The sequence below is a fragment of the Panthera onca genome, chromosome C2, assembly GCF_046562875.1.
Source record: "Panthera onca isolate mPanOnc1 chromosome C2, mPanOnc1 haplotype 2, whole genome shotgun sequence".
NCBI classification, from domain to species: Eukaryota; Metazoa; Chordata; class Mammalia; order Carnivora; family Felidae; genus Panthera; species Panthera onca.
This window is the reverse complement of record NC_138347.1, coordinates 136,762,833-136,775,671: the sequence shown is the minus strand read 5'-3', so window position 1 is coordinate 136,775,671 and position 12,839 is coordinate 136,762,833. Positions and strand designations below refer to the sequence as shown.

General features: G+C 37.1%; 1 protein-coding gene across 2 annotated transcripts in view; it reads left to right on the top strand.

The window, feature by feature from the left end:
* Positions 1-12,839, top strand: part of EFHB (EF-hand domain family member B) — a 48,743-nt gene that overhangs the window by 12,170 nt on the left and 23,734 nt on the right. Inside the window, exons 2-5 of one of the 2 annotated variants that reach the window (XM_078432396.2) lie at positions 6,451-6,513; positions 6,952-7,095; positions 7,785-7,965; positions 9,385-9,495. In XM_078432396.2, coding sequence (XP_078288522.2) covers positions 6,451-6,513; positions 6,952-7,095; positions 7,785-7,965; positions 9,385-9,495 — 499 coding nt within the window. The remainder of the gene's footprint in view (positions 1-6,450; positions 6,514-6,951; positions 7,096-7,784; positions 7,966-9,384; positions 9,496-12,839) is intronic. The other variant, XM_078432397.2, reaches the window with a different exon arrangement.

The window sequence follows — 12,839 nt, the reverse complement described above, 5'->3', positions numbered from 1 at the left end:
CCTTATATTTTATACCTAGCCAAACCACTAATCAAATGTAAAGAGTAGCATAAAGATATTTTCAGGAACCTGTTAAAAAAAAAAATTCAACTGAGTAAATTTGAAGATCTAATGGACTTTTTTCTAACAGCTCATGAATCAGGCAGCATCCCCTTTAGTAAGTGGAAAAGAGCTATGAGGAGCTGTTCAAAATGTAACTCTTTTATAAGCAGAAGGGGCAGGGATAAGGAAGTCATTAATAAAAAGAAAGGATTACTTCAGGCAAGGTCACCTTTCTTTTGGTAAGGGTGGGGTCTACTAAGCAGATGACCTCACAAGGGTTGATCAGGAAATTCCAGACTGATTGATTTAAAATTCCACTCCTGGGAAAGGCTGAAACTGCAATTAGGTTATATATTAAGTCCTAGTTTGCTGACATGGGGCTTAGCACAAATGGCTCCATTTTAAGCCTGTTTGTTTTTTTTTTTTTAACATGCAAGGAATCAAAAGTTGATTTTTATTCTTTTTTAGGAAAATACTAAAGAATTTACTTCAGTGAAATGGGGATAGATGGGATTTAGGGAATAGGCAAACCTAACTCTGAAGCATGGCAAAGGAAAAATTCCCAGGACAAGAGCTCTGCACCAGACTTAAGAGCAACCAGCTGAGATTAAAGCAAGAAGACAAAGTGCTATAGGAGAGTTTATTTAAAAAACAAACAAATACACCCTAGAAATTTGACAGTTTGGTTGGAGTACTTGGAAAAATTTCGAAATAGGCATATTAAAAAACACAAAAAGCAAAGGCAAAAGCAACGATTAGGAAAAAATAACGTAACATAACATAACACGACAATATATAATATACTTACTTATTTCAGCCGTGAACAATAATCTAATTATCATAATGTAAACACCATTGACTTTATCAAAAAGTATGATGTAACCATACTGAGAGGTATAAGAGCTCCAGCCTTCTCCATCATAAAAGGGTACCAGTAGATGATGTCTAAGACTAATCAGTATGTATCAGTATAAGGGTTAGAAACATGCAGATAAATACCAGAAGTGGCTGAAAGTGTAGAAAACAGTTGGTAGGACTAGATGCAAGTGGGGTGGGGAAATGCTGTTTTTTATTACAACCCTTTGATTTTTGAACAGAGTACATGTATTATTTAGACAGTTAATTTTGAAAAAGAGAGAGAAAATAACATTCATTCTTCTAAGTCTTTTGAACCAGACCAGATGGCAATCTTGACACATCTGTATGGTGTACATACATGTTTGACTTGAACTTGGGGGTGCATGGGCTTGTCCTTCTGGATGATAGGTGCCAAAATAAGTGATAAATGATGAGTGATAAATCAGGTAGGGAATCCTTGCTATAGAAACTGCAAAGATGGAGATGAATATACCTTGTAAAATAGATTATTTGGTTTCATTTTTATTCCCTGGGTTTGAGACTTTATCTTCCTCTCTCTCCTTTGAAAAATCTACTAGTATTTATTAAAGTGTTTATTCCAGGCTGGCCTTAATCATATTATGGGGAATAAGTTTGAAACCAAGAATTAAAAGGGCAGTACCTCTTCCTCTGAAACCAATCTGTGGTTGAGAGATAGTAGTTGGGAAGAAATCTTTAAGAGAAAGGAGGCAAGATTTATGTTATTAAAAACCCACTGTCTTACCTATATGGAGATTTTTTCTTCGATTACCAACCTTGGAAATAGCCTTTTATTTTATAAATGAAGTCAGTGGTAGAAACACTTGAAGAAATTAAACTCCAACTAGGGGTTCCTATATATGGCTTTTCATACAAGGCTAATTTAGTGACACAAACAAATAAAACCTCCGAGGTCAAATTAATGGTAGAGCACTAAATGATCCTTCCTTTTGAGATTTAAAATGTACCTTAGTATATTAAAGATCCAGCATTTCCCAAGTTTTTGCCAGCATAATTTTATTTTCATTTTTTTTAAAGTTTATTTATTTTCAGAGAGAGAGAGTACAAGTGGAGGAGGGGCAGAGAGAGAGGGAAGAGAGAGAGAATCCCAAGCAGGCTCTGCTCTGTTAGCCCAGAGTCCCATTCAGGTTTCAAACCCATGAAACTGTGAGATCATGACTTGAGCCGAAATCAAGAGTTGTCGGATGCTTAACCGACTAAGCCACCCAGGCGCCCCTGCCAGCATAATTTTAAAAATACATACATTAACTATAGGTGTTCATGTGACTAAAGTTTGTGAAACAGGGCTAAGGAACTCTACCCATCCCTGGTGGTGCAAGAAGAGGTCCCTCCTAGGAGTTCACAGTCCTGGAGAGTGTGTTTTATGGTGTGTTGGGGGATAGGGTTATACTTAACGGTTGTTTATATTTCTTGGCTGGATCCTGGCACCAAAGCTCCCTGAGTCAACAGAAAATCTTCAGGAAGATCATTGCTCTCTTCCTCAGGTTAGGAAGGTCATTAGGACCCCCCTAGGCTACCTTTTAGAGTTCGGGAAGTAGACTCAAGGTGGCCATTAAAGCTGCTTCTAAATTCTGTCTTGGGCCTGCATATACTTGATTATTATTCTTAGTTTCTGGTGCTCTTGTTGCTGTTTTCCTTCTATTTGATGTTGTTTGTAGGCTTTTTGATAACCTTTTATTGCTTTCTTTTGCTTTATAAAGCAATATATAGGAGTAAAATATTAAGAAGAATAGTATAAAGAAGAAAGTAAGTCACTTATAATCTCACCACTCAAATAGAATCACAACTAGCAACTTTTTGTCTATGTGTTCTGCGTGTACTGCTGCGTATAGAGATGTGATTCTGTGTATTTTGGTTGTTTGTTTGTTTGTTTTCTTTTTGGTGCAGAAAAGGTGGTTTTATTAAAGCATGGGGATGGGACCTGTGGGCAGAAAGAGCTGCCTGTGTGTATCCGTATGTATCCGTACAAATTTACATCTTTGTTTTAATTCACATTATGTCATGAACATTTTTATACTATTCAAAATTATTTATATCCATCATTTTAAATGATTATACAATAGTATATTATTTTTTTAAATGTTTTATTTATTTTTGAGAAAGAGAGAGAGAGAGAAAAAAAAAAAAACACTCCAGCAGGGGAGGGGCAGACAGGCTGGAATCAGGCTCTGTGCTGACAGCAGACAGTCCAATGGGGGTCTTGAACTCTCAAACTGCAAGATCATGACCTGAGCCAAAGTCAGGTGCTTAGCCGACTGAGCCACCCAGGTGCCCCACAATAGTATGTCATTTGAAGATTCCATAATTTATTGAACCATTTGCCTGTTTTTACATATTTAGTGTGTTTACGTATATATAATTTTTTTAAATGTTTATTTTTGAGAGTGAGAGACAGAGTGTGAGCAGGGGAGGGGTAGAGAGAGAAGGAGACACAGAACCTAAAACAGAACCTGAACCAAGCTCCAGGCTCCGAGCTTGTTTATGTCTATGTAAATAAAACACAATTTTATTGTCTCTTAGTGGACCACATGAAAAATGACACAATAAATTTTCACCAAACTTGGGGCCTATGTTTGGGATAGCCAAATTCAGGTGTAGGCTATGAAGGAAAGAATATTTTTGTTGTGGGGCTTGATGGAGAAAATTTAGGGGAGGAAAAATAATTTTCTCTCTACTCTTCTGAGTTCTTGGCTGAGACTCCCTGCCATAAAAAACAGATTAGCAAGAGAAAAACAAGTTTTTTAAAATATGTATACCTCATGCATACATGAGAGATACCCAGAAAAACTGAGTAACTCCCCAAGATAGCTCAAGCCACCTCCTTAAACACCATCTTAAGTTAAAAACAAAAGAAAGGTGTTGGGACAAAGGGAAGTCCAGCTGTGGGAGGTTGCCAAGAAAAATAGAGTAAACAAGGGTTATGTTTGTCATGCAGATTTAAGTCAGTGTTTCCCTGTTGATAAGAGTGGAGTCTTAGAGCCATCCTTTTCTTCCTGGTACTGGGAGGGAGACACATTTACAAATGATTTCCTTTGTAAAACATAAATATCCCTTATGAAAGGGTCACTTCTATTCTTGTTTGCAGAGCTTCTTTCTCAACTGCTGTTTCTTAGAATGGTCAGCTCAGAATAATCTTTATTCTGCTGCCTTTCATACCTCAAAGCGATGGACAGACATCCTTGAGAACAACTGAAGTAAAAAGAGAGATCCATGACTGAGGTGGGGTGGAGGAGACTTCTCAGACTTATTATATGACACTAGATAGAAATCAGACATAATGGCTTCCATTTTTGTGTCCCCAGTCAAATGGCATGAGGACATCAACCTACTCATAGCTACTGATTTGCAATCAAATTGCTTTTCATGTAGGCAACTCTATGAGGAATCCCAAGGGCATTTCTGCCCACAAAATGTTTACAATGATGAAAACCTAGAATATCTACTGTCAAACACTTGGAAGGGAAGCCGGTATGAAGGACAGGTAGAATTCTGTATCAGGCCATGGGCTGATTGATCCATCAATCAATCCATCCTTGCTTCTATCTCTGTAACTATCTGTCACCCACATAATTAGCTGTGGGAGTATTCCCATATTCTTCAGCCTCATGAGGCTATCTTTCCATTGAATATTTAAAAGAATGGCTGGAGCACCTATAACAGGTATAGCAGGAGAGACTTTATGTTCCTTGATATCTCTGAGGTTTCTTACAATTTTTTAGCTGAATTAAAAATCACTTGTATGTGTCCTCCCTTTTCTGTATGCTGCTTTAGCCCAATTTACAACACAGTCTCTTTCCCTTTTTTCACACAGTGTTCTCACGTAATGTAGTTGTATGAATATAATTTACTTGGAATGACTGGGTGGCTCAGTCTGTTGAACGTCCTTTTCTTGATTTCGGCTCAGGTCATGATCTCAGAGTTGTGAGATGGAGCCCTGCTAAGATTCTCGCTCTCTCTCTGCCCTTCTCCCCCACTCATGCTCTCTCTATCTCTCAAATAAATAAATAAATAAATAAATAAATAAATAAGCATGTGTTAAAGACTTTTAAAAAATTGAATTTACTTAAGATTTGGCATTAAAGCTTCTCACTGGCCAATTTCTTGTATTGGTCCTCCTGGCCTCTCACTTGTTGAAGGCCTTTCCCACCTTCTCCTCAATATTGTCATTTCCTTTAATCCTTCCTTAGTCTAGCCCATCAATAGTTCATATTTTTTCACATTAATTTTTTTTTATTTTATTTTAGAGAATAAGCAGGGGAAGGACGGGGGGGGGGGCGGAGAGAGAGAGAGAGAGAGAGAGAGAGAGAGAATATCTCAAGCAGGCTCCATGCTCAGCGTGGAGCTTGACATGGGGCTCAATCCCACCACTCTGGGATCATGACTTGAGCCCAAATCGAGTTGGATATGAAACCTACTGAGACACCCAAGCGCCGCTCTTCTGTTTTTTAGCAAAGCAATTAAATTCTCTGTCTGCCCATGTCTGTGGGCTTCCTTTTTTATACCCAGAGATGTTGTCAAGATACTGTCTTAAATCTTGATGGTTCTCCTCCTAAGAGGAATTCTGTACTCAACACTTAACATAATAAAAAGCTTTCACATACCCATCTATATCCATGTATCTATTTATATTTTTATCCAGCTATCCATTTATTTAATCTATCTATCCCCTTGCCAACATCTACACATTTATCCATCCACCCAACTCTCAATCTTTCTGCTTTTCTCCATCCTGATTCCTCCATGACCCTCCAAAGACCCAGAACACTCTTTATGGGAAGTTTCTTTCTCTAATTTTTTTAAAAAGAAACTTATGCTTTGCACAAATAACTATCAGCTGCCTTGAAATGACAAAGGAGAAATAGATAAAAAGTGTATCTCTGGGAATAAATAATTATAATCTTTGTCTTGGGCAAAGGAAGAACAGGTAAGAACCAAGTTAGAATTAAGTGAACAAAACCAAGTGCATTGGGGCCATTCACTGAAGGAGCTTGGCCAGGAATGACATAGTTGCATATGCCAAAAGTTGGGTGTTGGTAGAAATACACTCAAATGCAAACATACCACACACATTCAGAAGTACCTAATACTTTTTCTTGAGCTTAGTTTGAATGCAGCTGTACTCTCATTGTACTGATTATATCATGCAATTGATAAACATTATTTCTAAAAGTTGAATCCCTCAGCATATTCACAGAGATCCCATAACTGGAAGGATCACTGACAATACTACCACTATGTGTGTGTGTGTATGTGTGTGTGTATGTATATATAAAACTATATGTGGGTATAATATATGTAATGGTATATTTAGCAATTAATATTTATTATGTTATATATCAGGATTACTGTAGATTTGCTATATTTCTTATTTTTTTTCTTAATTGTGTTAAATAGTTGAAAGTAACTTTGTAGCATTAGAAGCATAGCCCAAATTTGAAAGAAATGCCATTGTTTAAAATGCTCCACCTCTACACTGACATGGCCAACTATTTATTTTCTTTTTCCCCTTAGGCAGGGAAAGTTATTCCTATTGGAGACAGAGTTGCAACCTGTTTGACTGAAAAACTTCCCAGGGTGAGCATTTTCAATATGGATTTTTGTGAGCATTAGATAACTCCCAACATTTCTTAATGAAAGTTGTATAAACTTAATGTGGTCAATTTTGATTATTTACTGTATTTTGAGTCCTTTTATTGATTTTGTCCAAGGAAGTAAAAATTCAGGCTTAAAATTTCCAGCTCTACAAAAACTATTGAAAATACCGTTTATTTCTATAGAAAATAGTCATTTATGTTATGCTTTCTAACCTGAATACTTCCTGGTTGTTTTCTAATATAAATTTTAAAATATGATGTTTATTTCTATAAAACAAACACATGTTAGGAAGTTTCATTATTTGGGTCTATAGTTACTCTACTCATGCAATGAAGGGGGGGTGTTCACTGATTGGTATAGATTAATCTTGCTAATATTTTCAAAACTACTTAGTTTCATTTTCTTGTCTCACTGTAGCTAATTACTCCACCTGAGGCAAAAAAATTTTTCAACTATAGATATCCACCTGCTGGAGCTGAAAGGGTATTTTATGGCAGAGCAAATGATCCCCAAATCGCACCTTATTTGACACATGGAATAAGATCTAAAACTTCAATACCGGTAACGTCTTTTCCTTTTTTCCCTGTATGTTATTAACTTCCCAAAGTGAAATTGCACAAATGAGGTATTAACGAAATCATCGGTTCCAGTTTCCTTCCCTCTCATACTCTTGAGTAGTGAAAAAATCCAAGCAGCAACAGCCAAGACACAAGATATTAATGGTCTGAGCCACAAACTACACATTCTCCCCTCAGATAATTAAGAGCCAAGTTGCTCTCCATTCTCTCGGAGTAGAGAGAAATGCTGTTGGGCTTTGTTAGAACACAGAGAGGATGAAGGCTGGGTGATACCACGTTGAGGCACTGCATAGTGCTTGTGTATACGTTGCAGGGAGCAGGCTGAATGTTGACTGGGCAGTCCAGATTCAGAACACCTCATCTACATATCTGGAGAGAGCTTGTGGCAGCCTCGTGGCTCTTGCACTTGTCGTTCCCACACTTCTAGACTCTGAGTCAAGTAACCACGGAGCTCTCTTCGTAAACCTTAGAGCCTCCTTGGAGGTTCATGTGTAGGCATGGTTCAGCTTCATAGCTCCAATTCTGACAGTTCATTTGAAGATGAGCAAAGGCAAGGACAATGAAATGTTTTTCCATAATCATATTCTCTTCTTCCCAGTTATTGATTAGTTTCAGTTTTCAGATTTTTGCTTTTGGTTGTTGTTACATCTGTGCTTTATATGATTTCTTTAGGCAAAGGTATTGATAAATCCACAGCCCATTACAACATTTCAACAGAAAATTAAAGATAAAAAGGAATCAGTATATTTAAGCAATCAAAGGGCACCATTAGGAAAATCTCATGATCAAACGCCAGGATTACCTAAAGGCCTGGATGTACTCCATACGACATTTGGGACAGCAGTCGTCAGAGGTAATAAAAAAAAAACGGTGGGGAGCTGGATGATAAAATGAGTCTTCTAAAAAAAAAGAAAGAGAAAGAATTCTTAGAAAATGGAATTGAATATCTTGTTGACATGGCATTTGGTGGTGGTACAAATGATGATTCAGAATGAAAGATGGGATCATAGCAAGAAAATTAGTCTCAGACCCAGAATCCTTAGAGTTTATGTGTACCAAGCAGTAAAATTTCAGGTTTTGGAGGCAGATTCAGCGAGAGATGATATAAAAACAGGAGAGAGATTCAAGAAAGTTAATATTGGAGCCAGCTATGAAGTCTGCAATCCCTTCTCTATGGACATCCATTTGTGTGTTTTATTTCCACCGATGCTTCTGATGTGCTCATAACTCTTAGCTTTTTATGAAACAGACCACAGAACAAGTAAGTTTGACCAGTGCTGTGTACCACACTCCATCCGTGCAGATCCACAGTGTCAACCGTGTATTAACCAAATGTAGGCAGTGTGTAGAGAAGAACTTCACTCTTCTTTTGAGAGGAGTGGAGCACATCTTTCAACAAACAATAAGTTAAAATGGAATTGGTCACAGGTCATTGTTTCTTCTGAAGCCCCAGCCTCCTGCCATGTTGTTGGGTGCTTTTCCTTACACCCATTTCACATTTATTCCCTCCTCTCCTTTTCAGGTCTCTTCTCTTTCTCCAGGAATCTTACCACAGGAGACCTCAAATTACATTTTTCTTTATCCCGCAAAGAAGTTTGGTTCTCTTTGTTTTTCTGCACCCATTAAGGCTCTATCTCAGGAACCCTACCTTTGTTTTCACCCAAAGGGCCAATAGATTATTTTCCTTAACATAGTAACACCCACTCTGGAAATAAATTATGCCTCTCTCTTGGGATGAAAAATCTGCAAAATCTACACTTCATCATATCAGATCTAAAGTTAAAATTAGGCAAAATTTGAGGCTTGAAAAAAATGTATTTTAGGATAGATGATCTTTTTCCTTTATACTAGTATTTAAAAATTGTATTTATGTAGGCATGGCATTACAACATTATAATTATTATATCATAACTGCTATCTAGGATTACACCATTCAATGTGAAAGTACTGTCAAGGTATACCACATTTAAATACATAATAGAATGTTCTAAAACTTGCATATGTCTATTCATAGCTGTAATAATTCATCTATGAGACAAAAAGTACTGCCTTACAGGATTATTCTGAGTTGACCCACTTTCTGGTATTCTTCACTATTTGTGTGTAGTCTGTGCCCTGTTTTTCTTGCTAAATCTTCATTTGTGTTCTCTCAGAGTGCCCATGTAGCCTATGCCATTGGCATACCTCATTTGTCATTTGTTCTAGTCAATTTAAATATGTTATAAATAGATGGAAATTACCTTAAACCTGATTTCATCAATTCTTCCTTTAGAATTATCTGCTAGAGATGTAGTGAATCCACCAAAACCCTATGAAGAAGTATGTAAAGAAGGAAAAGAAGGACATGATCTGTATATTGTTTCTCACAATGATTATTATGTGGGTAAGTGCCCTCCAGTGTAAAATAGGCCTGAGCATATAGGATTCTCAGATTTGTGGAGAGGAATAAAGATTATGAGGTTAAATGCCTGGCATATAATAAGTGATCAGTAAATAATAACTTATTAATCATAAGGTCATAACCCCTGATAGCTAGGTACACATATACTTATACATTTTGTATATTAAATTGTAGAAATGTATGTATTATTAAAAGGAAAAAATATCTTAGAAAGGTTACATGGTAGTTTTAGGTTTAAAAAAATACTGTTCTTATTCAAAGGTCAGGATTATTCTAAGTATTTAGATTGGGTGATGGTCAAGTGCACAGTTTTTTGAATCAGATAGCACAGGTTCAAGTGCTAGCTTATCCATTTACTGTCTCTAAATCTTGGATATTTTAATTATCCTACCATCGTCTATTCTAATCTCTTAAATGGAGATGATAATATTGTGAGGATTAGGGGAGTGCCTGCAAAATGCTTAGCATAGTGCCTGGAACATAGAAGGGGCTCAATTACTACTCCTACTCCTACTCCGACTTCTACTCCCACTCCTATTCCCACTCCTACTCCTACTATTATGATGTGATCTTGTCTGATGTAGCATATCACTAGAACTATTCTATAGCACAACTAAAAGGCATTAGATATTTAGAGTGCTGTGAAATACAGCTTAATTGTTGGCATGTTGGTGCTAAGTGGAATCTTGATGAAATTAATAGAAGACAGAATCAGACTGTGACATATGTCCCGAGAAAGCTGATGGATTATATGTGATTGATTCATGAACTCAGTCTTCATGAGCTAGAAGCAAGGCTTGCTCTTTACTGCAGCGCAAGGCCCCTCTCTCCCTTGCTTTCTCTTATTTCTTTACTTTTTCTCCTCTACCACCCTCTCATACCATAGTCCCTCTCTGTGCTCTTCCTCCTAATTCTGTTGGTAGCTGGGCCTGTTTCCTATTCTCATTGCTCCACTGTCTGGAATCTGTCATTCTCTTCTTTCATGGCCAATCTCTGCTGATTCCCTACACTTTAACACATCCAGTCCTGAGATGATTTCTGCCTTCCCACTCTCACGCCACTGCTTCCCTCACTCGGTCGTGGGTACCCCTTCTACTTCCCTGGCTCTCTCCCTCCCTCCTTTTCTTCCTCTCCTCCCTCCAGGCCTCCCTCCTCTTATTCCTCCTTCCCTTTCCCCCTTTTTGTGAAAATACTTTATTCATTTTTTGAAAAAGCTGAGCATGTATTGCACAATAAAATCCAGCACTTTTAATTGTCATCAAACATATATACATATATGTACGTACAACATAATACAGACAACTTGTAACTAGATACCTTATATATATTTAGCAATTAGAGGAAAATGAGCATAGATTTTTTTTTTATATTTAGAAGAGCTCTAATGGACTATAAAATGACTGACATTACTTTCATTTGATGATTTAAAAATTTTTTTAATTTAATTTTTTTGAGGGGGGTGAGGTGGAGAGAGTGGGAGAGAGAGAGAGAGAGAGAGAGAGAGAGAGAGAGAAAGAGAGAGAGAATCTTAAGCAGGTTCCATACCCAGTGTGGAGCCCGAGGTGGAGCTTGATCTCAGGACCATGAGATCGTGACCTGAGTCGAAATTGAGAGTCGGACGCTTAACCAACTGAGCTACCTGGGTGCCCCCATGTGCTGTTTTTTATGGAAGTTTCATTGGCCTCTTGAAAAGGTGTAAAATCCAGGGTGCCTGGGTAACTCAGGATGGTTCGTGAGATTGAGCCCCATGTTGGGCTCTGTGCTGACAGCACAGAGCCTACTTGGGATTCTCTCTCTTCCTCTCTCTCTACCCCTTCCCTGATGCCAGATACACATACACTCTCTCTCTCAAAATAAATAAACATTAAAAAATAAAAAATATATAATAATTGTAGAGAATTTAAAAATCTCAAAAAATGGGGGGCACCTGGCTGGCTCAGTTGGTAGAACATGTGACACTTGATCTTGGGGTTTTAAGTTTGAGCCCCACACTGGGTATAGAGATTACTAAAAAAAAAATTGAATCTTTGGGGTGCCTGGCTGGCTTGATTGGAAAAACATGTGAATCTTGATCTCAGGGTCATGAGTTTGCACCCAACACTGGGGGGTACATATTGCATAAATAAATATTAAAACAAATACATACATACATACATACCTAAATATCTCAAAAAAATTGGAAGAGAAAGTAAATGTAACCTTGAAATCCCATTAGCCAGAGATAACTACAGTTTATATCTTGAACATCTTTTTAACCTGCATGCACTAAGCCATCTATCTTTAGTTAAACGGCGTAATATTCTCCATGCTTTTGGGGAACTTTAATGTATATACATTAAACATTTTTTATTTAAAATAATATGTCAAAAAAAAAATGGAGTGCCTGGGTGGCTCAGTCAGTTAAGCATCTGACTTGATTTCGGCTCAGGTCATAATCTTATGGTTTATGAGTTTGAGCCCTGAGTCACGGAGCCCCTTAGGATTCTCTGTCTCCCTCTCTCTCTCCCCTTCCCCCATTTGCACACATGCACTCTCTCTCTCTTTCTCTCTCAAAAATAAATAAATAAATATTTAAAAAATAATATGTGAAGGGCACCATTCAATAACAATAAATATATAACATCTTTCAAATACACTTAACTTTAGTCATTACGGAAATAATACATATTTCTTTTATAAAATACAAAGAAAATCTCCCACAATTCCCAGTCTTTCACAGATGATACTTTCATAGATGCTTTTTTTTGTGCATTCACATACGAGTATATATGTGTGTTTTATTTCCCCACTATATATGCTTTTTTCTACTTGCTTCCCCCCCCATTTAATGTAACACTGTAGTTGTTTTTCCATATCAGTATCTATATTGTATTTTTCAGTATCACAAAATATATTGCTTATATATCTTTGTGAATGTGATGTTTTTAGGATATATTCCTAGATTTATGAACATTTGAAATATTAACTCTGAAAGCCAAAACATACACCAAAATAGGTGCCCCAGTTTGCCCGCACACCCATAGTGTATTAGAGTTTCCACTTCCCATCCTCCTTAACAGTGAGCATTGCCAATCTTCTTTATTTTTACCTGAGAGACAAATTATGATTTCACATTATTGTTTTTATTTACATTGTTTGGATTACTGGTGGGGCTGAATCTCCATCCTTTTTTTAACCTTTTAGCTGATCTCTAGTTTTATCTAGAAAGACTAACACCTTATCTAGAAGACTTTTATCTAGAAGACTAACACCACATTATGACATGAAAAAAGTACAGTATTAGATCTTAATTATAAAAAGCTCCCTGTTGGGTTCTCAGGCTTCAG